The sequence below is a fragment of the Pseudopipra pipra genome, chromosome 5 (genome assembly GCF_036250125.1).
Source record: "Pseudopipra pipra isolate bDixPip1 chromosome 5, bDixPip1.hap1, whole genome shotgun sequence".
In the NCBI taxonomy this organism is placed as follows: Eukaryota; Metazoa; Chordata; class Aves; order Passeriformes; family Pipridae; genus Pseudopipra; species Pseudopipra pipra.
Window position 1 is genome coordinate 30,338,077 of NC_087553.1, and position 27,675 is coordinate 30,365,751.

General features: G+C 38.1%; 1 protein-coding gene across 1 annotated transcript; it reads left to right on the plus strand.

Moving 5' to 3' along the window:
• Positions 1 to 5,471: 5,471 nt before the first annotated feature.
• Positions 5,472 to 27,478, plus strand: CEP83 (centrosomal protein 83). Its single transcript, XM_064655446.1, has 15 exons — positions 5,472 to 8,760; positions 9,127 to 9,277; positions 10,391 to 10,483; positions 10,781 to 10,912; positions 13,360 to 13,611; positions 14,334 to 14,465; positions 16,905 to 17,019; positions 18,468 to 18,612; positions 18,747 to 18,896; positions 19,565 to 19,640; positions 20,754 to 20,899; positions 24,619 to 24,748; positions 25,567 to 25,670; positions 26,306 to 26,486; positions 27,174 to 27,478. The coding sequence occupies exons 1-15, from the start codon at positions 8,612 to 8,614 to the stop codon at positions 27,357 to 27,359; spliced, it is 2,142 nt and encodes a 713-aa protein (XP_064511516.1). The 5' UTR covers positions 5,472 to 8,611; the 3' UTR covers positions 27,360 to 27,478.
• Positions 27,479 to 27,675: the final 197 nt, after the last annotated feature.

A 27,675-nucleotide genomic window follows, 5' to 3' on the forward strand; every position in this document is an offset into this window, starting at 1 on the left:
TGAATAATGGCTTTGTAAACTGCCTTACGCTTTTTTATCTACTGAGGTTCTTTGCACTAAAAATTGCATTCTGACCCTACTGAGCTTAACAGTAAAAAGCCCTCTAACTGGGGAAGACTCTCACCACAGCACTATGGCACGTAAAAGCAGTTCCATCTTTTGACTTTGGAATGCAAAAAATATTAATTTTCTCAGGCAATTTACACAAAACAACCTATGGTTTTAACTGTCTATCACAAATAGCACACTACTTAGCCACAGACATCTCTGCCACAATTGTATGGGACAATAAAACTATTTGGATGCTTTCAGGCTGTGCTGACTCATGTGCTGAACTGAGCTTGTAGTCCCAACATTAATTCCCCACTTAGCCTCTATCCTTCAGGTTGGATTCAGGTCAAGGTGACATACACTAAGCATGGATTAAACTGCAGGTACAACCAGCAGCATGTATACATAACAAAACCTTCTCTGAAGATATGCCACTGGGCTACAGGAGCTTGAGGATTTATCTAATCTAGCAACTATTTTCAGCTTGCTCAACTGAGGCAGCAAGGAAGTCTGAATGAGCTTTCAAACTCAAGACTTTTTCTGACCATGCTTACACAGTATCTTCCTCCAAAGAGTGTATCTGCAAAATGCATTGAAATATTTTCCTGGGCTTCTATACATACTTTACATCTCTTTATATATTGCTTTTCTTTGTGTGAGGATGAACCTTGCTGCTCTATGAAATGTTGATCTACCCAGAGGTAACAGAATGTGACATTTAAAGAGACACAATCTTTAATACTGTTGATCAAAAATTGTGAGGTCTCTAAATGAAATCTCTTTACTTTTACTTGAGCCAAAATTAATTTAAAGTATTCCTTAAAGAGACCTTACTCTTTTTAAAAAATAAATTACTGAGATCTGTAGCTGCATTAATTTCTATTTTTACAAAAAACTCCTCTGTATTGTGAGAGATGTTTGAGGTTCCCCTCTTGATTATCTTTTGGCCTCTTCTCTCTCTGCTATGTCCATAAGCCCCACTCCCATTCCTATAAACCCTGCTTTCTATTCCTCCTTCCTTCAGCTTTTTCCTCCTTGTGCCCTTGAACTTGACTCTTCCTTTTTTTCTCTCTTTCCTTATACTCTGCAAGATTCCCAGGTCAAGCCCATCTGACTCACTACAGCAGCTCTACTTGTAAAGCAAGCAGAGGTAGGAGCAGGTTTTCAGCACTGCTGCTCACACTGCTATGAGACATGGAGAGAGATGGCCACTGTGACAAAGAAGAGCATCATTACCACCTGTACTTCAAGATTGATGGCTATTGGGTGAGTAACTAGAATTACCTGACTCAGTGGGTCTTGGAAGGAAACAAGTACCCTTTTCTGATCAGTGTAAAAAAACATGGAGGCAAAAATAAAGTAACCATATTTCCACCATCTTGAGCCATCCTCTTAGCAAAAGATTCCAGATTGGAAATATTTACACAATAATTGTTCCATAAATTAGCTGGCAAGAGACACCCAACCCTGTCTGTTGATTTTAGATTTTGTAATTTTTTTGCCTATGTCCGCAGAGTTCACAGTGAGTGACTTAGTATGTTTCTCATGTAAATTAATTGTTCTCCAATAGATCACAGCTATATAATTCTGATGTGAACAAACACTAATAGAACCAAAGAAAGAATCTATGCAATTTACCACTCCCACTGATGCAGCTGTACATGGGAGAAAGACTTCTATTTTACTATTTTACCTTAGTTAGCATTAATATTTGTAGAGCTGATAGTGAAAGAAAAATACAATGAGCAAATTGGATACAGAAAATGAGAATGCGATTTCATAATACTTTTTGGAAAGATTTTTTTGCATTGTAAAGCTTAGAATTTAGAAGTATGACTTTTCATCGTTTACAACAAAATATGTTTTTAATAAAAATTAAATTTTACTTAATTGTAGTTTTCTGTAGTGCTATTTATTTCATTGTAGGTGTACATTGGTATAGATAGAACACTGCTGTTATTTCATCTCCAACATGGCAACAAACACAATATACACATGAAATGGCACAGCGACATCGGTCTGCACAGTCAGGCTGACAGTGAAGCAAGCACTGAACTCTTGCCATTGTAGCTGTGGAAGTGACTGTAATGTGTTTTAGGCACTTTATTAACGGAGCTTACAACCACCCCTGGGGGAGCTGACTGCAGCTGTAATCTCCAATTGCTGGCAAACGTGACATTTGGGGTTTGGTTGTTTTGGTTTTTTTTCCCCCACTTCTTCCTTGGGGATGTGTGTGTGTCATCAGCAATACCCACCTTCTAATATACTAATTGAAAACAATTTTAATTCTTATTAAAGCATTGTTAACTTTATCAGGGGAATGTCAACACCGATCTGGACGTTCAACCTCCTGCTTCGCACAGACTTTAGAGCGAAATTGAGGATGTCTACGAGCAGATCGTGTTTAGAGTATTTCAGCTGCTCGTAGCAGCCGCTTTCTGACAGAAACCAGCCCCCGCGGAGCGCTTCAGCGCTCCCCGCGCTGTGAGGGCCTAGCCCGCCATGACCCGTCTCCCCGGCAACGCTCCCAGGGTGCCCCGCGCCCCGCGGGCCCCCGGAGGGCGACGGCGCGGGCGGGAGGTGAGGGGCGCCATTTTTAAATCGCTCGGGCCGGCAGCGGCCCCACCCGGCGGGGTGTGGGGGGGGTCGGGGGGATCGCCGGAGAAGTCGGCGTGTGACTTGGGCGGGGGGACGGCCCGGGAAGTGAACGGGGGACCGGGGTGTGAGAGGGCGGCCGGGCTGTGAACGGGGAACCGGGCTGTGGGAGTGGAGCTCGGTTGTGAGAAGGCGATCGGGCTGTGGGAGTGGGGCTCGGCTGTGAGAAGGCGACCGGGCTGTGGGAGTGAGGCCGGGCTGTGAGGGTGCGCCGGGCTGACCGAGGCCCTTCTACGTGCCCGGAGCTTTCCCTCGCGGCGGAGGGAGGCCCTTCGGCCTCTGCCCCGGCCCCGCGCTCCTCCCCGGCCGTTGGTCACGGCGCAGCCGGAGCCGATCCCAGCCCGTCCCAGAGCGCCCTCCCTGTGCCTGCTATTCCGGCTGCTGGGAGCAGCCTGCTGCGGCCTCTGCGGGCTGGCCGTGGGCCGGTGCGTTCGGAGTCGCCCGGCGCAAGCCCGGAGCATAGTTCGGTCGCTGCCAGGCTTTCCAGTCTTTGCGTTTGCCTGCTTTCGTTTCCACCAGCGATCCTCAGCCACGGGCGGTTGGAGAGTAATGATTATTTTTCTTGGTGTGTGGCACCCCTGTTACCGTTGTACCTCTGACCGAGCTCCTATGTCCATGAGTCAGGAAAATTACCAGTAAAAACATCATGGTGACTCACTTGGCCTCTCACACGATCTTCATCCACATTCTGTAAGGTGTATATAATCGTGTTTCTGCCTACAGGAGGAGTGGTATACATACACTAACATGGAACCTGTGCCCTGCCTGCACATCTCGATTTTTAAGCCAATATGAAAGGGAACTGATTTTTCAGAAGAGTTTTGGTTGTGGACTATTGAACTATTTGCAAAAAGCAGCCGTCTCTGTGCCCGACTAGAACTTTGAATGAGATTATAGTGACCAAAAGTTTTCTCATTTGTATTTGAAGGTTTCTTTTCATGAGAAAACAGTAGAAAACATACACAGCATGTGTAGACTGGCTGCTCTTGAGTACAGCAAGATTTACGAGCTGTAACTCACAACATTTCACTTTGATCAGTGAAGCTGCTGTCAAACTACCAAGTCTGACTTGGTAGTGTATGTGGCTAAAGCACAAATTTTAACCCTGAGTTAAGAGACAACCTTTTTCATTGTTTTTCACCTAACAAGTAATCTTTCTGTAGAATAAGACAGAAACTGAGAGGGTGGTACCACGTATGGGGATGGACACTGAAATAATGTATGATAAATTGTTGTTGAAATTTATACCTTGAACAGTGTTGTGGAGGGAGTGATAGTAGTTTGCATGGGATTGATGTGTTCTGTAATGTAGAAGTCATACAGATGTTCTCCAAAAGTTCTTCACTTTGGTGTGCCAAGGTGTTAAGTGTTTATTTTCACTGGATTCTCTACAGTCATATCTGAGCAATGTCTAGGTTATGAAATTTTCTATAATGAAGGTTTTCGTGTTTCTCATTGATGTTTTTACCTCCATATATATATATATCTATATATCTCTCTATATATTTATCTTTCTTAAGGTGATTACTTTGGCTGTTCCAAGTTGCTGATGATGAATTAGTAGAATATGGATTGTTAAAGTAATACAAGGTAAGATATAATATTTCTCAAATTATATACAATTGGGGGGGGATTTTTTTTATACGCTTGATATTCACGGGAAATCTGATCTCTCATGAGTGGGTTGCATAGTTGTTTAAGATAGGATTTGTTTTACTTAACTTTAAATGTCTAAAATCTGGATATCTAGTCTAAGGCTGTGACTTAGTGAACATCTGAGCTCGTGGGGAGAAAGGCTTGCTCCTCCTCCTGTCTGTTTACTGGGCTCTTTGTTCCTTTCCCCTAGCCAGTACCAGCTGCCTACTTTCACTGATGATGTAGCTTGCTGGATTTTTCCATGAGCTTGTGTGACTTGCTGACCTCACAGAAAAACTATTGACTGTTGTCTCCTTCTTTGAGTGTGTTGGCTTCTTGAGTTAAAACACTTCATGGAAGGGTCTGATGAAGGACAAGTGTAGGAATGGGGATAAAGAAATGAGGAGTGGAACCTCCCATTCCCGGTGACATTGAGCTCTGGTGTTGGATTACATTTTTTCATGAGTTCATTATCTAATCTTACTGTAGACTCTTGAGCAGGAATGAGAAGGGGGTGGTGTTTGAAGTAGCTTTCTGAGGCTGTGCTTTCTTTGTCTCACTCTTTCAGGTAAATAGTTTATTGCTTCACAAGACCTTGGCTGATTTTATTACAGAAAAAGGAAGAGCATATAAAGAGATCTGAGGTTCTGACAGAAGCAGGCAGAGAGATTAGACCATACATTGTGTGAAACAGCTCTTTGATTTTCACAGATTTTACTAAGAATTTTAGTGCTTGAACAAAACATGGCACAAGGCTAATACTGTTAGTTTTTCATCAATAGTTGCAAAATTATATTCATCATATCATCTAACTGCAGAATAGTGTTCAACATGATAAATATAAGTGTAGCTGTGGTGTGGAAAGGAGAGCCATGAGTGAGATATATATGGCACTCAGGTGAAATAGCAATGCATGCTGCAGTCATGTCATTTAGTTATGCAATATGTGAGAAGGAAACCTTGTTGTTGTAAACAAAATACCATAAAAAAAATTAATATAAATAAATTATATTGATATCATAATATTTTTCTCTAAATGCAAGTATTCTCACTATTTTAAGAGCTTGTAGCAAACAAAAAGTTACAACAAAAAAGCTGAAAAATCTTGTAAAAGAAGAAAAGCCCTTTCATGATGTGTAGATATAAAGAGGAGAGATGTGAAGTAGGTTATTCAGCAATGTTTCTCTCTGTATGAAAATAAATAATTGGAGAAGAAAGGCAAAACAAAGGTGATTCTTGGAAGTGTAATTGAGTTACTGCACTTAGCTGTTCTACAATAAGTATGCTATTTTACCTACAGAGTGTGCATTTCCTAGGTTTCAGGATTCTCCACCAATGCCTTTATATGTATACCTGTGGAAAATGATGGTAAAGTTTCATAGTATGAGTTCAGGGCAACTGTTAAAAGTTCAGTAGTGTGATAATATTTGGCAAATATATAGGTATAGAATTAACTTTATATATGATGTGATTTTAGTTTCTTTAAAGATGTTTTATGGTTCTCTATTTGAACAGATCTCCAGGAGAGGAAGAAATGTTAACATAGTGTTCCTTTAAAGGATTTCTCAAAAATTACAGGTGCATTTTTGTGTAATTTTGAAGATTATTTAAGGTCTGTTCACTGACTGTGAACAAGTACTGTAAGCCATTAGCAGCAGAAATTCTTATTGGTGATCTGATTACAGTATTTGTAGACCCAAATGGTGGGTCTATTGACAGTTCACTGCCAGAAATTATTTTATTATTTGGGAAAAAAAATCCCAAACCAAACAAATGAAAAAACTTTTTTATTTTTAAGATTGTGAATAGGTTAAATGTTACAAGTTGCTATCAGTGATTTCGAGGAAAGAACTCTCATGAAGTGATGAAATCTCTGCTTTTTCACAGTTGTCACCAGGAATGCAGGTCATGAAATTTGCCACTAGATGTCCCTGAAAACCAGAATAGTTTTGTTTCCTTAAATACATACAGCTTAGGTTTTTGCAGTCTGAAACCATTATTTGCAGGCTACAATTATCTCCCTCTCTCGTCTCCTTTTTTCATGAAATGTTCGTGCATATGAACACGTGGCCAGGTGTGTGTCTTGTGTTGTAATTTGTGCACTTTTTGATAGAGGCAAAAGCTGTGAGGAGAAAAGGTACCTCTCACCTGCTTGGAATTGCGTACAAAAGGTTGCATTTCTGTTTATCTTTTTGCTGACATGCCCTCAGAAAATGTAGGATTTTTTTAGTGTCTTTGACTTTAGATCTGTTATACCACTTCAGAAATACTTCTTACTCAAATAAGTGTCAGGATTCAGACCTGACTTTAAGTTCTGTGTTCCTAATTCTGAGCTTTGGCTTACAGTTTGATAGTTACATTTATTATCTCTAGCTTATGATTTGAGAGAGAGAAAAGTATTATTGCCTGGATGTTGTTTAGTTTTTTTGTTGTTATTTTTTGATTTGTTTTAACAGTGATAATGTTAACCATGTTGATGTGCTTAGAAATTCTTAGGGACATGCTGCCTTGGGTTTCCTCTGTGTACGAGAACTTTCTGTCCTCTCATGTGATTTGTTGTCCTTTGCATCACTGTCCAGTTCTCCTCATACAGCTGTTGGTTTAACAATTGAAAACGTCTTTATCTTGAGTTTGGAAATTGCTGTTGTCCTTAGTTCTAAACAACCAACAAAATTCAGGAAGGAAAAATAGAGACTGGATTGATTAGGAGGTTCTTCAGAACTTGTCATTAATGTTTGAAGTTGGTTGTGCATATAGGACAGTCATGGAGGATACTATTCTTTATTCTGATTTCTTCCTCTATTCTGATTTCTTCCTTTTCATTATCTCAGCAAATTTGGGTAAAGCAGAATACAAAGTTTCTTGTCTTGCTTTGCCTATACTAGTGTTCCAAGTGGTAGATTTTCCTCTGAGCTTTTCCAATCTTAGTGATGGAGGAAGGAAAAATGGCAAAGAAATTTTAAATATAAGACTTTCTTGACATTATCATGTCTTTTAGTGGAATGGGCACTGACATGTGGTGTTTATTTTTCCATATGGAAGATAAATTTTCATCTTGCTTAGAGTTCAGGGGTTTTTAAAATCAAATTTTAAGTGTTTAAGGTATAGATCCATGAAAGATTTGAAGAGTGGAATCGTAGAAGATTCAACTGTGCCTATCAAGAAGGTGAGGTATTGCAGCGATGCCAGAGTTTTAACACAGTTTCTGTTTGAGTTTTATTTTGTTCAAAGTTACACTCTGTACACTGCTGCCCTGGATTTTTTAGGCCTCAGTTGGCTATGGGAAAAGCTAAAATGGCAGAGTAGTTGGTTTCAAGGCTTTGTAACTTCCCTAAAATTCAGTTACAGTCCTCCCTCCCCCAGATCCTGTGGAAGGTCAGTAATGTTCACATTAATACGCATTGCTTCTAACATCAAAAGGCACTAATGAGGTATATTAGGATACTTCCTCATTCCTCAGCAACTGTCGATTTGCAGCATTCCTCACACCAATCTGATATTGTCATGTTTCAGAAATTACTTTCTGGAAAGGTCACAAGAAACCACAAGATAAGCTGAAAATGAGAAAGTGACATATAGCAATGATATATTTCAGGGCTGAACTGCAGGCAGGTGTCTTCCAGGCTGTCCCTGAAACCTTAACTCTTCTCCAGAGAGGGCTTCATAGGAATTCAGCAGAGAGAATTATCTGCTCTTCTTCCTGCAGAAAGGATGGTGTATTGAGGAGTACAATCTATTAGGATGTGACAACTTTGACTTCGATAAGTAGTAGGAAAAGCTGTATGTGCCTGATATCTGTGGCCTCTGCTTGAACTCTGACTAACAAGGCATAATTAGGGCATTACTAGCATCATAGTTGGAGTCTCAGTGTATAGTGTAAGTAGAAATACCATTTCATGTAATCTGTCAGATAGAAGCGCTTGTGCTTGTTTTGTATTGACTCAAATGATCCCCGTGTTTAAGTTTATTCTGTGCCCTGGAAGGACTGTTACTTCTCAGGGAAGGCAGAATAAGCAGGCAAGAGTTGCACTTTCAGTAAAGGTTTCTAACCCGAGTTATGGCAGAACCAGGATTCTTCTGTACTTAAAGCAAAAGCAGTGTGTGAAACCTTTGAACTGTGAATGTACTTGAATGCTAAGTACGTGTCTTTGTATTTGTTCAGGGGTCTTGATCTTCTGAGATGTCAGGAGAGAGAGTGAATTGTGTTGTAGATTAGTTATACATTAATTTTGATCTTGTCTTCTCCATACTCATCGTGAACAGTCATAAAATGGATGGTTTGGGCAGCCTCCTTCCTCCTGTGATTGGAAATGATGATCCAGATAATCCAGGAGAATTACTAAAACTTCTGATAGATGAAAAAATGAGAAGTGAACGCCATAAAGCAAATTATCAAATTTTAAAGGCAGAACATCAAAGGTACATCAGTTTAAACAAGTTTCTTCATCTAAACTATTAAAATGTGAAGCTAAATGTTGGAAGGGATTTATTTGTATGTGTTGTATGTTAGCTATTTCTGTATCTAATGACAGATTTGACTGTTGTTCATATTAGAAAACTGACAATTCAAAATACCTTAAGTAACTTTAGACATTGCAGATTATGTTTTGGGAATACTTTTTATGCATGTAAATATGGGATAACTATTCAGTATATTACAGGAAGAGGATATTTGTAGCTTAGTTCTTATTTGGTGTTTGTGTGTTTGCTTCCGCATGTGAGTTTTTGAGTTTTAAGGTCTAATTTTAGAAGGTAAATATAAAGTAAATGTGTATTTTATTTCAGATTACAGGGCGATTATACCAAATCACAAGATGAAATAAAGCAGTTATTAGATGAAAAACAGGCTGCAAATGACAAAGTTCAGCAGCTTGTCACTGAATATCAAGAGCAGTTGCTGGGTAAATCGCAAGAGCTGGAAAAACTGAAGATGCAGGTGAGATAATTTACTGGAAGGACTTAATATGTATTTTTATCCTGTAATAGGGCCATGCATATTTTTTTGTTTGTGTAACATGTATATACCCAGTTTGGATGTATTTCAGGTGCCTTGAAACTCACCCAACACGAGTGGTTCTTCTTTAGTGTGTTGAAATTATTGTTTTCTTGTTTAACTGAATCTTTCAAATCCTGTTGTTAGGTGCTGTGTAAGACTCTCAATCTCCGTGCTTGCTCTCCTCTTAAGGAGAAAATCATCTGCCTTGGAGGGTAACTTAGGTGCCTAAACCTGGAAAAATACATATTTGTTTCTCTTCATTATGACAGCTTTCTTCTTTCTTTCTATTTCTTAAAAAAACCCAAACCAAACAAAACCCCCTCAATATTTAAGACAACTTGGATGACACTTTATAGGTAACTGCTTGTTTCCTTAAGATAATGTAGGACATTGTAGGATCCCAGACTCTGAATGGAGGAGATGTACCTCAGTACCATGAGTAGAACTAGTTTTCAGGGACTTAAGGGTACAGATAAGTGAAAGAAAAGTAGAATAAATTAGAATATGTCACAGATTATGGATGAAATGTCTTTTATTAAGCACTGCTTCTTGGTAGATAGTTTGCTGTATGAACCACACCCAAGTAATTTTAATTCATACTGGTACCCATGTATCTGTTGGAGAACACATATCTAATAAGCTTTACAAATAGTTGGTTTGGTATTGCTGATTTTGATTTTTTGGGGTTAGTTCACGTACTGTTTAAGTTTTTCCAGATGCTAATTCTTTATCTTTTATGTGAGACCACTTTTCCTTCCCCTGCTTCCCCCTCAAAGGAGATAAATCTCTTGACAATTCAGCTTGACATTTGTATTGCTTCTACCAATAAACACTGACATTTTAAATGCTTCTGTTACCTTCCCAGAATATTTTTAGTTCACTAGTATATTTTTTTGCTTCTGTATGTACTATTGAAATTTCCGTAGAAAAACATAGAAAATTAACCAGAATTCCTAAAATCATGTTTGAAATACTTTACTCCTTGCTGCTTGTCCTATCACAGCGTAAATAAATGAACATGACTGGTTATTTATGATACTTCTCTGTTTTAAGGTGCTAACTCCTCAAAAATTAGAACTGTTAAAAGCAAAAATACAGGAGGAATTGGAATCTCCTATGAGAGAACGTTATCAGAAGCTAGAAGATGTAAGTAGTAGAAAATTCAAGTAGTAAGTATTGGAGTTCTATTTCATTTAGAGTAGTGATCACCACTTTATAGTTGTTCCTAAAACCTTAGAAAATTAAACTGGAAGGGATGCAAGTATGCCATTCTTTGTCTGGTACTGTTGTCCCAGGCAGGGAAGGCTGAAATTGTGGAAGAGGGAGAAGGAGGCATTCTGTTAATCAAATATAACTTGTGAAGTGATAGAAACATTGCATGGACATTTCAAGGAACTAAATCTGAAAATTTGATTTTTTTTTAATTTTTTTTGTCTTACTTAGGAAGTGGAAAAATACAGAACACTATATAACAAACTTCGTTACGAACATACTTTTCTGAAATCAGAATTTGAACATCAACAGGAAGAACATGCACGTACTTTAGAACAGAAGAAAATAAAATATGAGGCTGAGGTACATAGAACATTACAGTAGTATGGAAAGAAATGATGACAAAGCTTCTTGAACATTATGGAACTGATGGTACTTGAAGAGTTGTCAGTTTGACACCATTTCACAGTGTTTGTTTCCATTCTCTTAATTTGCAAAACACTTCTATGACTTGGTCTAAAGCTGCCTCTGTAGGTTTGTTCAGTTACGTGTTGCAGTTTCATTTGTGCTATTAAAAGTAAGAATAACTTGCCTTCTGGTAAATGACAGCCAGTAGGTTTGCTTAATGCTTTTTTTAATCTCCTTTGTGTTGGAATTTGAAATTAATAAGTTATCTGGGGAACCAATGTAAGGTTGGATTTTAAATTACTTATGTGACAACTAATCCAGGAAGATATTATTGATAATAGATAAGGGTACTTTTTGCGATGTACCTGTTATGATCCTAGGTTTAGATCATGACAGTGATAATCAGAAGGATACTGAAAACTTTGGTAGCTTTATTTCAATTGCATTAATTCTTGAATAAACCATTCATTCATTTGTTTCAGAATTGGACTCTCAAAAGTGTATGTAGCTAAATTGCCAGCATATTTATGTTTTAAATATATCCAGCAGTGTAAATGAGTGTTGCATATGTCATTTGCATATTCATCTAAGTATTTGTCTGGGAGCATATATTCTAAGATGCCAGATTTGAATGTATTACTCCAAACATCAGACACAAATCAAAGCAATCATCGCTTTCAAATTCAATCCCAGTTTGCAAATGCAATGCATTAAAAACAAAACAGTTGTCCTTCCTGGAGCTAAACCCACATGCTGCTTTGCAGCCTACCTCTCTCATGGGCTTCTTGAGGTTGTGCTTCTTGAGGTTGTGCTAGCTGCAGCTAATTAGCACACTCACACAGAACAAAACTACCTTGAGCCCAGGGCACAGTGTGGTCTGATTTCTCTCAAAGCCTTTTTAACCTTCCATGTCATTTAGCACAAGGAGGCTATAAAAACATCCTCATTCTTAAATGATGGCTTGGGCATATCATGCAATAAGTCTTTGAATCTCCTCACAGAAGGCATTTGGAGGGCTTTTGCTGCGGAAATCGGCTTTGCTGCTTAGAGGATGCTGGTGCGACTTCTAAAGGGACTGTTGCAGATCAGAGTTTGGACTAGTCTCCAAATACCTCCTCTTACATACCTTACTTCATACTCTTTTGCCCCCAGTATTGCATTCAGTTCATGTAACTAATTTTGAAATACAACAATCTTTATATTTTATGTTTGTTAGTTACTTTCTCCAGATTAGTTTGTATCGTTTGTACTACCTTGTAACAGAAAGATTTTTTTTTTTTTTGTGCTTTATTGTCTGACAGGGCCCAATCATGTTGCCTATCTTGAGTTATTAGCAGATTTGAGTTCTGTTGTAGTTATAAAATGGTGGAATCATAATATAAGTTGAAATAGACTTCTTTCTAGTCCAAAATCCTGCTTAAAATATTGGCATGTAATGAGAAAAGTTGCTCGGGGCCATGTCCAGTCAAGTCTTGAACATCTGCAAGGATGGAGATTTCACAATTTTTCTGGCCAAACTATTTCGGTATTTAACCATCTTCATGGTAAACTTTTTTGTTAATACCTAATTGGCATTTCACATGTTCCAGCCTGTACCTGTTGCCTCTCTTTCTATCACCATGCATCTCCTCTTCTCCAAGCTGAAGAGGCATAGTTCTCTCAGCCTGTCCTTAAATGCCATGTTCCCTAACACCCTGACCATCTTAGAGGCCATTGGACTTGATTCAGTTTATCACTTCCTTCATGTACTTGATGCTAACTCCAGATGCAGTCTTACCAGGGCTGGGAGAGGGACAAAGAATCACTTCCCTGGATCTGCTAGCTATCCCTCTGCCAATCTGCCAGGATTCAATTGGTCATCTTTGCTGCAAGGGTACTCTGATGACTAATGTTCAGCTTGTTGTCCACTAGGACCCCCAGATCCTTTTCAATGGAACTGCTTCCTAGACAGTTGCACTCAATCTGTGTAGTTGCACTGGGTTACTCCATCTCAGATGCATGACTTTCTCATCTTGTTGAAGAGGGTCTGGTCCATTCCACTCCTTCAGCCTGTCCAGATTCCTCTGAATAGCAGTTCTGCCTTCCAGTGTGTGGACCATTTCCCCCCGTTTGGTGCCACACACAAGCTTGCTGACACTGACTCCATCCCATCATACAGTTCCATAAGGAGGACATCAATCAACATTGGACTCTCTAGTAATCTCAAAAAGAACCCACTAGTTACAGAGTCAGATGGTCTTGCTTTATTTTCCTACTCTAAGCAAGAAAACAAACACTAATGTAATTTCTTAATATTTTAAATGTCCACTGCTGCTCTTTTCTGAATTGTCAACTGCTGTACTTGTTGCTGCCTGACACTTAACCAATGTAAAAGCTTTATTTTTCTGATTAACAACTCTCAGATTGCAAGACTGGATAAAGATAAAGAAGAACTCCATAATCAGCTGCTAAGTGTTGATCCCACAAAGGACAGTAAACGTGTGGAGGCACTCTCTAGAGAAAAGGCACAACTGTGTCAGAAATTAAAAGCCTTAGAAGCAGAAGTAGAAGAACTAAGAGCAGAAAGACACAATTGTGGTGTGCAAGCAGAAAGTGTTCAAAGAGTACAAGCACGACAGATAGCTGACATGCAGGCTGCAATGCGATGTCTAGAGGTAAGATTTCTTTTTTATTATTATTTTGCCCCCTTGTAGAATGTAGTGAGAATAACATTTGGCCTGATAGAACTGTCACTGAAGTCATGGATCATTTTGCCATTGACTCCATAACTTGAATTCATACATTTCAGATTTAAAATTGATTTATAAATACATTGGGAATATTGGGAGTCATGTACTACCAGTTCAACTTTGGAAATCTCTCAACTGAGAGATTCTGTTGAATTATCTCCTTTCTAAACATGCAAGTGATATCCACATTTGCAGTCAGTAAGATGATCATGTCAGCACTTGCCAGTTGGCTGAAGTTAGAAACCAATGGCAATATGTTAATAATCTTCTAGAGTAAATGTTTTATTCTTTTCAAAAGTGTTACATGATGCTCCTCTATTTCTTTAATCCTTTCCTCATCTGTCATCTTGTTTGCCTGTGCCTCTTCTTTCTCCAAGACATTACTGCAATTGTTTAGTTCTTGGCTGTTGCTTTCCCTTAAAGAAGCTTTGTTATTGCTGGCCTGTTGTACACTTCCCAGGATTCCACTGTATTCCTCATCTATGGTCCTCAGTCCTCCCGTCAGTTCTTGCTGTCTCTCTTGGTCGAGAGTCTTTTCCTCTAGGTTTCTTGCACAGTTGCAGGATACAGATAGATGGTTTACTTTTTACTACTATCAGTGCTGTAACCCTGCTCCAAAAATCTTACAAATACCTCCTTCATTCAAGGCAGAAAAGAAGTCTGCTGAACTGCAGGTTGATCGAATCGAGAAAGAACTGCAGACAAGTAATGAGCAGAACATTGTCTTAACTAGCAAACTTAACAAATGTGAACGAGAAGTCAGTTCCTTAGCTGCTAAAGTAAGTACTTTTATGGTATCTGAAATAATTTTTCCTATCCTGTTATGTTTAAGTTTTTCTGTTTATATTTTACACTAAGAATAAAGTAAAAATGTCTTCTGTTGTGACTTAAAATAGGTTTGGAATTTTCCCCTCAGTTTCAGTTGGAAGATATAGAATGTGTGACTTTACAGGAGAAACATCATACATAAAACTATCTCTAAAGATTAAGATTATGTTCTTTTTATTTCATTTTCTAGGTCCTTTCCCTACTTTTCCTAAACAGAACAGGACTTGAAGAGAGGTCTTTATTTTCATGTTTTTAGAGCTTATGAAAACAGCCAGCCATTAGAGCTTTAAATTGAATTCCCCCCCCCCCCCTTTTTTTTTTTCATGGATCTTCTGGAGATCTTAAAAAGTATTCTCTGAATGGGCTATGTTAGGTACAGGAAACAAGCATTGGAATTACTTGTGGAGATTTAGGTTATATTAGAAGCAGGGTAATCACATTAGCATAGCCTTTTTGCTGGGCTTGTGCCAGCACAGCTTGTAGAGAAACATTTTAATACAGGATTGCATCATACCATTTTAAGTAGACCATTGTCTTACAACATATTTGAGTAACTTAGTTGTTGGGTTGACACCAGATCTTAGAGGTTTAGTTCTATGATTGTATGCTTTTCCTTTTCCCTTTTTTTTTTTTTTTTTTTGAGATCTGAGAGAAATTTCTAGAAAAATACTTTGGAAAAAAAAGATCAGAAGGCTTCAAGTTTAGGGAAAACCTGAAACTGCTTAAGAAACCTGACATCACTGTTTAATATTTCAGCATAATTTGGTTAGTGTGGATGCCACATTGAGGGTTTTATCTGGTTGCAGTGACTCCTCAGTTACACAGACAGATCCTTTATGCAATTTTACATGTGATTGTTTGAATAATTCAAACAAGGAAAGTAAAAACACTGATAAACCTTTTGACCTTCAAGTGTCGTACAATACTTACATTGCTCTATGTAAATTTGAGTCAGGATACTAGACCTACTGAAGTAGTTACCTGGGTAAATACAAGCTCTCTTCTGTCTCTTGTTCCTTCCTTTCTGGAGAGAATATTTGGTAATAATTTTTTATCACATCTGTCAGTTTCTGGTAACAAGTTGAATCCCCTGTATCTTCTTACCTTTCTGGAGAGGCTTTAGGTAGTTCTGAAGTAACTGTAAAGCCACTAACTTTGAGCTTGTATATCTGGCTGAATACAGGATCATTTTACATTCTCTGTTGACTTAAGGCTATCCTGATTTTCTGAATATACTTTCCAAACACTAACATGCACTTTGTATGGTATGGCAGTTAATTTTATCATAATATAATTAAGAAAGATAGAATACAGGAAGAAAATTTTAACTTCAACCATAGTTGTTCTTTAACAATCTCAGATTTAATTCAAAACAGGCTTTACAGTGCACATTTATGAGTGCTAAGTATTCAATTTTGGTCTTTAATTAAAAAAAAAGTTCTAATTTGCCATGAGAATAGGCTATACCTGTACCACTATTTAAAGCCTCTCTATATAATGTGTCATACTTGTCCCACATGAATACTAAATAGGAGGGGAAAACTTTAGTTAAACATTTTTCAATCGTCTATCAGAATATGTAGAAGATTGTTACAGTCTTTTCTTTTTGTATCAGCTGGTCTTCTCTGCTCACCTCCAGAATTAGGGCAAAATAAAATGTTCAGTGGTGTTTCTTGAAGGGAGCAAAACTAATTTCTAGAGTAACCTCCACCCACTTCTGCACCCCCTCAAACTTATTCCTGAGCACAGGTGCACGCATTTGTCTCCCGGGTTTTGTGCCTTAAAAATGCCACCTTAAATCTTTGCAAGTTGCCCTGAAATGTTCTCAGCTTAGTATTTGAGCAACCAAATCCACCATGTAGTTACTTAATAAGGTACTGTGTCATTCTTAACCTTTTGCCACTGGTATATGCTAGCAGGTTGTAATTACATTTGTCATTGTGAATGGATTTTCATTATAAGTCCTTTCCTCTAGATATTTAATTCTCATTGACCATGTAATTACTGTGTACCAATGCCTAAACTATAGAAAGTTTCCATGCAAGCACTAATTTTCTTTGATTTGATGTTCTTAAAGCTCCTGCTTTTATGAGGCGTTTGATGTGTCTATAGAGAAGTATGTGATTTAAAATGCACTTTAAAACTATGAAGACCTGGATTTTGAGAATGTAGTGTAGCACTCTGGGAGGTCAGGGGGACTATAAATAGTCACCAAATTGAAATTACTTAGGGGAGCAATTGATAATCGGGGTCAGGATATTACTCTTTTGTTTTACTTATGGAGATTAACTTTATTTTAGCTTGACTCTGAGGGATCTTTCATCAGAAGGGAAGTAAATATATATAAATTTAATATAGTTGATTTGGTGGTGTTTTTTTCTAATTCATAGGTAGAAGAACTTAAACATTCACATAAATTGGAATTAACAAATGTCAAACTGGAGGCAACAAGAACAAAGAGTGAGGTAGAAAGGGAGAAAAACAAGATTCAAAGTGAAATGGATGGTAAAGTGTGAAATTATTTTCTAACTATTTCTTTTGTAACTTCTAGTTACAATAATAAAATTATTTTTCCTCTGAAACTCCCCAGCAGTCTTCACCTTCTGCTTCTGGTCTAGGTCATAGATCTGACAAATCATTTTGTATCTGAAGTAACTGTGTGGTTTCACTTGCTCTGTGAAGTTGAGAACAGTTACAGAACAATTTTGTGTTCATGTAAATTAGTGAATTTGTGTCACAATTTGAGTATAATCTGTTTTAAATCATGTGCTTCATGTGGCCATTTTTTCTATCATTGCTAAATTCTAGAGTCTTTCACACTCGGCTTGAAACTATAAGTCCCATAGGTCTTATGTAAGTCCCAGTGGTTGGTTTGGGTTTTGATTCTGTGTCCATGGAATTGATACCAATTCGGTAAGACTGCCATGTGAAACCAAATGCAATTTCTAGCTCGTTCTTTGAAGGAAATAGGGAATGTTCTAAGCTACCTGATGCAGCTGAGTATGTTGGCAACTTCAAATAGCTTTCTGGAGTGAAAAGGCCAAAACTTTCTAGAACTAGTTGATGATTTAAATCACTACACAGCTTTAAAGAGAACTGTCCTCACTGATTTGCTATAACTCCAAAACAGACCTTTGTCTTCCTGAAATAGTTGTTTGTATTTACTTGCTTTAATAGTAAGTTTGCTAAGAGCAACTGTAAGAAAGTGGTGTTCTCTGTATTGACAATGTACTTACAGTATATTGCAAACTAAAAATGTTGAGCCCTATGAAATATGAAACTAAATACAGAGAAGTTTTAAGCTAACCTGAACTTGCTGTGGAATTCAATTTGCATCACTGAATTAGTTAAATAACCAGGTGTCATTGTTAGAGCAAATTTGCCTATTTGCCAGTAAACACAGGTGTCTCAGTCACAAGATTTTAATTTGGATCATTTGTTCCTGCCTATAGAGTCATAGTTTCAGAATTGCCTGATTTGGTAGTATAAGTGGATTAAAATGTGAAATTTGTTGTAGCCTGGTTACTATGGTTTCACTGGTACCCAGTTACTGTTTACTGTAAACTTTTCCAGAAAAAGAAAATCTTCTTGCTTGACCTTTTCATATTGTGGAACACTTCTTTTTTTAAATCCAGAAACAACTGCTTAGTATAAATTGCTCTAGAGTTTAAATCTGTAATAATATTAAGTGATTAATTACTTTTGTATATGCAAATAATACACTCCCATAGACAGAGATTCCAGTATAAAGAGTACTTTTCAAAAGTTTTGAAATGTTGCTCTTACAGTGAGAAAAGCCACATCTCTTCTGGTTTTCTTGTTTTTTTCCCTTTCCCTGTTCGTTCTATCTTATGAATTGTGATTTCTAGCTCCCTTTTATGAATTTACAAAGTTATTTGAATCCTGGATTGTATCAGTAATGACATTTCAACTTTTTTTAATGTATAACACAGGATTGCTGTCCGACAAGGAAATTCTTAAGGCAGCTGTTAAACGTCATAAAGTGCTTTTAGTAGAAAAGGATCGGGAGCTAATTCGTAAAGTGCAAGCTGCCAAAGAGGAAGGTTTTGACAATATTGCAGCCTTACAGAATGAAAAGTATGTTTGTTGATTTACTTCTCAACTTCTAAAAGAAGAGTGTTTTGAGTTACTTTTAAAAATGTCACTCTCAACAAGTAAACACTTCTGGCATTTTGTAATGATTCTTGTGTGCATGTTGAATAACATTGTAGGTTAGAACTTGAGAACAGATTAGCTCATCTAGAGAAGATGAAACTGGAAGAAGATACTTGGAGACAGTCTGAAAAGGATCAGTATGAAGAGAAACTACGTGCTGCACAGATGGCAGAAGAATCCAGCAAAAAGGAACTTCAGCGTTTGAGGTAGTGTGCCTTTTCTAATCTTAGCACGAATTTCTCATTTCCCCCTTAATTTCTTTACAGTAGGCAGTATAAAAGTCTACTATTCATAGATACAGAAATCTTCATTATGAAATGTTCATTATAGTAGATTAAACAAAATTACCTTTTGCATTATGTAAAAAAGGGAGCCGAATTAAAAATGAACTGTTTAAAAAAATAAAATTTTTCATCCAAACCTTTAAAAATTATATAAATTCAATGAAAATTTTTAAGTCATAACTTTGCAATACATATTTGTTAAAGCTGGTTCCATGCTGGCTGCTGGCATAGATTCAATGTTAGCATAAACCATTTCTCTTTCCACAAAGGCGCCATATCAGCAACTGGCAAGCTGGGACCCTAATATGATGTCTCCTTGAGTTGGTTATTATGGTCGTGAGGTAACTTAGGTTACTGCAGTTTTGTATGAAGGTTGTTATGATAAAATGAGCAAAAGTCATACTCCAAAAGCATACAAATCAATGTATTTTACTCCTATGCAAATTCTAATAATTGGTAAAAAAGTATTTTTAATCACTGTTTAGTTAAATATTTATCAGCCTCTCAAATAATGCTATTTATTTGTCAGACTGATTTATGACATCTGTATTTTGATTAGATAAATATAAGGTTATCTTACACAATTTTAGATTAAAAATTCAACAGCAAGCTATGCAGAGAAAAGAGCTGGAAGAATGGAAACGTGAAAGCACTGATCAGAAACAGGTAAGGTTTTATTGCATTGTAATTCTTATAGAGAAGTACATTCTTTCCTGTAGTCACCATGTCCTTGTGTTTGAAGACTAGATTGAATTTTTAAGGCTTTTTCTTTTCCTGAGGAACAAAATGCATACTGTGGATATTTAAAAGGAGATGTGTTCAGAAATAAATTATGTTTTCCTGGACCTTTATAAATGAATTACAGCTTTTTGCTTCATGTGTTTTGTGGGTACCAGGGATTTCAAAGCTGAATGTTTATAGACTGGTATATTGAATATGGTTATGCACTATTTTAACTGGAGATTCAGTTTCCATGGAGACTTAAAGTGTTTCTAGGTAATGCTTTGCATTTACACTGCATCTCTCATCTGAGGTTCTTCAAGTGCTTAACAGATGTTTCATAAATGAACAAACTAGTGTAAAGAGGTATATTTCTATTGCAGAGTCAATTGATGACAGTGTTGAAAATAAAACCTAATTTTTTTAACTCCTGCTTGCCCGTGATATTATTTAGTAGGTAACAATAGCTGTGCATCAAAGTACTCTGCAAGCTGTGTCCACTTGAAGTTCAAGGCAATTGTTTTTCTCCTCCAGAAATCAGAAATTGGGGTATCTAAGTTTCCATGTGGGGGAGGAAAAGGAAAGGGAAATCATTTCTATATGGGGGCTGCAGAGGTTGGATTTTTCAAGCTCTGTGCTTCCTTATTTTTGTGAACTGGTTGGTACAAGTCACTGCTGGTTGTAACACATTGTTTTATGAGAGCCTGGGTAGCTCCACAGTGCTGCTACTAAATGTTGTGTGGTCCTCTATTTCTGTTCTGCTTCTGCCCTGGGGCTTAATGTTGAAATTCTGAAGTTCTGGGGGTCATGTCAATGACTGAAGAGTCCTGCCTCACTTTCTCATTTTAAGTATAATAGAAAACCTTCTTTGTCTAGAAGTGATTTACTGTAAAGTTTCTGGAGAGACTGCTGAACAAGGAGAAAAGGGACAAGTAAAATAGGCTAATGAAAAGCTAAAGCTAGTTGCTGTTTCCATTTTGCATTGTCTCAGTATCTCAAAATGAATTGCCAGTTATTTGCGTATCTTCTCAAATGGAAAAAATTCTCTTTTTTTGATAGCAAATCTACAACATGGAACTCCAGCTTGCCTCACTTTCTAAATCAGAAAAGGATTTGCTGGAGTCTAATGAGAAGTTGAAGGAAAGAATAGAAAGACTGAAACAAGAATGTCAACAGGCAGAGAAAGCTCAACTGGAAAGAGAGAAGTAATTTTTTTCTTTTGGCTTTACTTTTTATGTGGCTTGTGTTCCTCTCATGTAGATTATCCAGAATTTACAATGCATAGTTAAGTAAAGTCAGAAAGTGAAAATGAACAGGAAATATTGGACAGTTGTAAAAAATGGCTATATGTTCTGTTGTACAGTATGAATGAAAACTTTGCTCATGGTAACTTCAAAAACAGGAGTTCGTTTCCATTCATGTCGTTAAAATAAATTATTGATTAGTGGAGACTGCTTGTATAAAATGAAATTCTACTTATACTGAAGGGAATGTCAGACTTCTATAATTGGATCTAGAGTTTCTGACACAATTCTTTTAAGAGTGTTTAAGCAGCGAGGGTGAAAAAAAGCATTCAAGCATTGTACTATGCTTTGATAATGTTTCAGGGACCCAGTCAGTATATACAAGTATATACTTCTTTTCACCTCCCACTGATATGAGGTAAGTAAAAGCTTATTGGATATCTTCTAGTTCCTCTCATCAACATTAAAAATAATCACTTTCTTTTTTTGCACAAGCTTGGCCACATAACATCAAAATATAATAAATGCTGATGGGAGCTGAATCTTGTTCAGATTCCATATAGCAATGAACACTTTCCTGGAATTAAAAGATTAATTTGCAGTTAGCCTGAAATGGTGTAATGGATTGACCCTGGCTGGGTGTCAGGTACCCACTAAAGTTGCTCTCACTCCCCTCTGCAACTGGACAGAGGAGGGAAAGTATAACAAAGAGTTCATGAGTTGAGATAAGGACTGGGAGGGATCACTTACTGATCACCATCACAGGCAAAACAGACTCAAAGTGGGGATATTAATTAAATTTATTACTGACAGAATCAGAGCAGGAGAATGAGAAGTAAAATAAATCTTAAAAACACCATGCCCCCATCTCTCCCTCCTTTCAAATTCTACCTCTTCCCCCCCAGCGGTGCAGGGGGATGAGGAATGGGGGTTACAGCCAGTTGTTGTTTCTGCCACCACTCAGGGAGAGGAGTCCTTCCCCTGCTCCCATGGGGTCCCTCCCACAGGCGACAGTCCTTCACAAACCTCTCCAGCCTGAGTCCATCCCATGGGCAACAGTTCTTCACAAACTGTTCCAGTGCAGGTCACTTTTCCATGGAGTGCAGTCCTTCAGGCACAGGCTGCTCCAGCGTGGGTCCCCCACGGGGCCACAAGTCGTATCAGGAGAATCTGCTCCAGCATGGACTCCTCTTCCACGGTCCATGGTCCTCCATGGGCCACAGGAGCACAGCTGCTCCACTATGGTCTGCACCACATGCAGGACCACTAGGGGAACCTCAGCTCTTGTGCCTGGAGCACCTCCTCCCCCCCTTCTGCCCTGTCCTTGGTGTCTGTGTTGTTGTTCACGTGTTCTCACTCTGCTCTCCTCTGGCTGCAATTTTCATCTGCACAATAACTTTTTTTCTGTCTTAAATATTATATTTAAAATGTTATAGAGGCATTACTATAATTCCTGATTGGCCTGGCCTTGGCCAGTGGCAGGTCTGTCCTGGAGCTGGCTGGTATTGCCTCTACCGGACATGGGAGAAGCTTCCAGCAGCTTCTCACAGAATTCACTCCTGTAGCCTCTCTGCTACCAAAACCTGGCCACAGAAATCCAGTACAAATGGCTCTTCAGAATTTCCTAGCCTAATAACCAAATACATGTCTAACTTGTACTGGATTATTGCGTGGTGGGTTTTTTAAAAAGTCAGTGTCCCAGATTAAATACAAAACTTCCAAAGTGTATAATGTGGCATTTTTTTGTTTTAACATCTCTTTTGTTATGATTTGGTACTGCAGTTGCTTTGTTGTCGTTAGTTTAACTACTGCTTTTCGGTTTAACATTTGGAGATACTGTTGCATTTGGACTGGAGAGTATGTTCAGTTGTCAGTGGCATGTTAAATACTTTGGATGTGTTTAGGGAGGTGTATTCACATGCTGTGTGAGATTGTTGCTGTTATTTGAGTGAAACTGCTGTTGTCATTTACATAGGCTGAACCACAGGCTAGTCAAGACTAGGTTTTCCTGGGAAGGCAGTGGAAGGAAGGAACTTGTCAGTTCTCAGAGATCATCGTACAAGTTTGTAGGTAAATGGGAGATGCACCAAGCCTGATACTGCAGAAATGAAGCAGCTTTGCAGCCTACACAGCCTATGTGTAAGCCCTGCAGGTCTGTCCCATTGCTACCCTGGGAGCCTTGGGACATGTTTCCATCCTTTTTATGAACCTGTGGGTGATAGGACATCCTTCCTCAGTTCAGTAATTCTTATGAGTTTGAACTCCAAGAGTTGAGTTGCACCAAAGAAAGAGGAAGTGAAATAGGGACCAAAAGATAAGAAAGCATAAGATAAAAAGTTCAGATAAATAAAATAATGCCAGCTGAGCACTGAGCATAAGTAGGCAAAGCAACTGTGTGCCTGGCTGTGTCAGTCTTAGGCTTGTGAAATGAGAAAAAAAGCTGAAGGCAAACTATGAGACTGATACAGATCAGAGATGAACTCAGAACAGGCACTTGTTAAGCATTTCAGAAACAATGTTAGTGGCATTTGAAAAACAAACCAAACAAAAAAAACACCCTAAAAAACACTCCCAAAAAACTCCATACCCAACTCATGGTATTTTTAACTGCCGCCTCAACTGAAATCCTTTTACTGCCAAGCAGTGCTTGTCAAAAGTGCTTTGGTTCCTGGGAACTAGTGCTTTACAGTCATCAGTGAGGTACAAGCCACAATGGATCTATTAAAGAGCTGTGACAGTTACCATGGGGGCCAGGACCCTGGTTTCAACATGAGTGGGTGATGCCTGATATTTCTACTGTGGGGAAGGGAAAGGTCATTTGATGAGAAATTTATGGAGATTCATTCAGAATCCCTGTAGGGAAACTGTGTCAGCCCAGGACTAGAGTGGTATGGATGCACTGATACCAAGCTTTTGCCTTCTTAAAAGCTGCTGCATAGAATCTCAACATTTGATTTTATTCTTTAAGAGTAATGTAATTCAATTTGCAGTTAGTTCTTGTCTGCTTCGACTCACAATGCAGATAGCCCAAACAAACAAGGCAGAAGAGAGAAACTGGCTCCTTTCCTATCCACTGCTAGAGAACACAACCTAATTTTAGTATGTTTTAACCATGCAAAGATCTAAACAGGTAACATATGCCATTGGTGGTGTGTATTCAGCTGGAATGTTGTCTAGAAACCATACTGGTGGGAGCTTCCTGTTGAGCTGGTGTTTGTTCTGGTCAGGAGCACGCTCTACTCAAGTCTTTTACTAAGACACAGGAGACTCCATAGGGCAGCACGCTGTTCTCCCAAACTGAGGAGATAGTTGTCAGCTCTTCTAGCAACTGATGTTTGGCATAGGTGTCTACTCTTGCGTTCCAGTGTGATTGTTTGACCTGAATTTAGGAATTTTCTATGGGTGGTTTGGTAGCATGCCAACAATTAGCTAGTTTATTAGAATCACTTTTCAGAATTTGCCTCATGGTTGAACAAAACCTAAGATAATGTTAATGTGCAGGTTCAAATGTTGTTAGTCACAATTAGATTGTTAGCATAATCAAATTTAAATCAAATCCTTCAAGTATATAAAGGTAAGAGTTGTGAAAAGATGCATCTATTTTAAGCATCTTAAGGCATTAACTGAACGTACTGCTTTGTTTGTATAACCTCCTAATCTTTTAACCTGATTTTTCGAAGGATTTTAGAATGCCAGCGTATGGAATGGCTGCAGGAGAAGCGTACGCTTACTCAGCGCATCACAGACCATGAAGAGAAATATAACCAACTGAGGAACAAGCTGTGTCGAGCTGCTGTGGCTCAGAAAAAGGCATGTTGGCTCTTCCTTTATGAATGATCTAGCTTATGAAAATGTCAGCTTTAAGTTGGCCAGCTAGAATTGTTTCAATGTTAAAGTTTATTTGCAGTCTACTTAATAACTAAATATATTGGGTTCTTTAAACCAGCATAGAGAGAGGTTGAAGTGGCATGTAAAAGTATACTATAGCCAACAACCTCCTTATAATGCCATCAAAGATTTTGTGAGGCTTTCTTTGCACATACACGTGTGTATTTATGGTTATCCATTGATTAGGGAGGATGATGTTTCAGATGTTTCTTGATGAAATATTAAAATTTTATCTCTTCTAAACTTGCTTTTTCTGAAATAATTTGAAAGGAAAGGCAGATTAATTGTTTATAAAAGCTCAGGATTAATTAACAGTGTTATACTTTGAACATATACAGGTTATAAAACCTACCAGTAGCTTTTATGGCTGTAAAAAGTTAAGGTCAACACAAGCAAAAAAAAGTTAAAAGAAGGAAGCATACTTTCCTGGTCATGTTTATACTTATTTATATATGGTCATTTAAAGAATGAGCTTTGTAATTATCCAATACAGTTGGTGTTTGTTAGCACGGTTGGTCACTAACCAACGAGTCACCAGCAGTTGTGCATCCTTCAGTTGCAGGTTGCATTTGTTTCCCATCATGGGAATCCAAGTACCTTCAAACAACACAGCTCCTCTTCTTAAGGAAGAAAAATCTATAAAGTGTCACAGCTTGAAACTATGTACACTGTAGATTTAATTTTTACAGGATTTAATCTATCAAGGTATTACTTAGCTGTTTCAAATGTCTGTTTGACAGAGAAAGACTCTCAATGACAATAAACAAAGGAGGATGCGTGAAAAAATAGAACTTTTGGAAGCCAAGATGGAAGAACTAGAAAAACAAAATCAGATGTTAATTAGGTAATTAACTTTGCTTTTTCTTAGCTTGAAAATTTATATATGTCCAAAATCTGACTTACGAATTGAAGTGGTTTTGAAGATTTGTCACCTACTTTAGTAACCAGAGTCAAGTTTAATGGCCTATTCATCACTAGAATTGTTTGAATAGATTCTGTTTAGGATGGGCAGCTGAGAGCTTGTAAGACAACTGCAGGGCTGTGTCTTTGGGAAGAAAGAGAGGAAAAATACCTGGTTGACACACTTGCAGGAATCCCTTCAAAAGAAGGAAGTGAAAAAGACTTCAGAATTGCAAGAGGGACAGACTCTTGCAATTCTCCTCTTTGAAAGATAAAGTCCTGTTTTTTTCTCTTCATTGAGCACCTATGGAGGACTTGATTTGAATAGTTAGTTTATTGTGGCTCCTGTGGTTCAATTCTGTGAATGGTATTAAACCCTTAATTTATTCTATGTAAATTCTAATCTAAAATACAGCAGATAGCTTAATATGTAGAGGGATTTTTAGACAGACATGCAGTACCTTCCAGTTCTTCTGGTACATTGGGATAGGTAGTAAACAGCAGAGCGCTCATGGAGAGGTATGCTGCTGTGTTGGGATAACAAAGATTTTGAGCAATAAGAAATCTCTCATTTCCTAGGCAGAATGTTTCCTCTGAAGAATATGCACGCCTCCAGAAGAGACTAAAGGACTTGCAACGTCGGCACAATGAGTTCCGGAGTATAATTCTGAACCCTAACATACCATCACTCAATCCACTTGGGATAATGCCATCGTCTGCCCTGCCTCCTGGGTCTGAAGTGTCCTTCCCTCTTCTTCAGGTGCTGATATATTGCAAGTTGTGAAAACAGTACAACAAAAGAGGGTACTGGAACAGTCCTTCTTTACAGACCTTAGTCTTAAGGAAAGAGTATTTTATCTTAGAACAGAAGGAAACTTTGAGATACTGAGAGATGTTCCCTTCCTTGCAATAGGGGGGAGTGCTTGAAAGACAAAGGATATGCTACAGAATGTAAAAAACAGGCAGTTTTAACCCAGTTCTCCATACTTTGTCCTTCTCCTGAGAGGGTTTAAGTGGCTCCTTCTGAGAAAGAAATACCATAGTGTTATTCTCACACCATGGTTTCATTATTACAAAACAGTATTGCTGCTCTTGATTTCTTATGGGGTTAAAAGTCTTACGCTGAGTTTCTGAGGGTGAAAATCTCTCTGGCTGAGGTTGACCAGGTTGACTTCACAGATTCTTGGTTACTGAGACCTCAGGTTTGTGTGCTCTTTCATCTGAGAGGAGGAACAGTTGCAGCTGTATTTCTTGCTCATGCTGTTTATCATGAATGTCAGAATAATACCCACAAAACACTGATGAGTAAAATTAAACAAATAAGGATATTTTGGACTTCATTCTTTTTATTTTCATTAAAGAAATAAATTATTGCTCATTTTGTTCCTCTGTAGGTGTGCAAAATGTAACAGTGCCACTTTCCTTTTTTTTTTTTTTTCCCCCCAAGGAGGAGCAGCATCAAAGAGAGCTTTCCCTGCTTCGCAAGAGGTTGGAAGAACTAGAAACCAGACAGAGAAAACAGCTGGAAGATCTTGGACCACCTAGAGAGCGGGTAATGGGGGATGCATACAGGGACTTGGCAGGAAACAAGATCACTGGAGAAAGTGAAGCACAAAGCGAGGACTCTAAATAAATCTGCAACTCTCCATGCTCTTAACTTGGAATAACTTATCCTTTGTATGTGCATTTAATATTTTGCCAAAAACATGCCTGTATGTGCCTGAATAGAAGCAAATATACTCTGCATAGTTACCCCTTTGTGGCTCAACTTGTTTAACTCTTCAGACTAAGGTCAAAAATACCTTTTACCACTGGGAATCATAAAAAGATACGGTTTATATCTAGGGTTGCCATCCATGAAGGGGACACTCCCTGAATTTGAGTTACCAGTGCTGCGATATTTGGCATCACAAGGTTTTTGGGCTCAGTATTGGGATTCAATTGCAGAC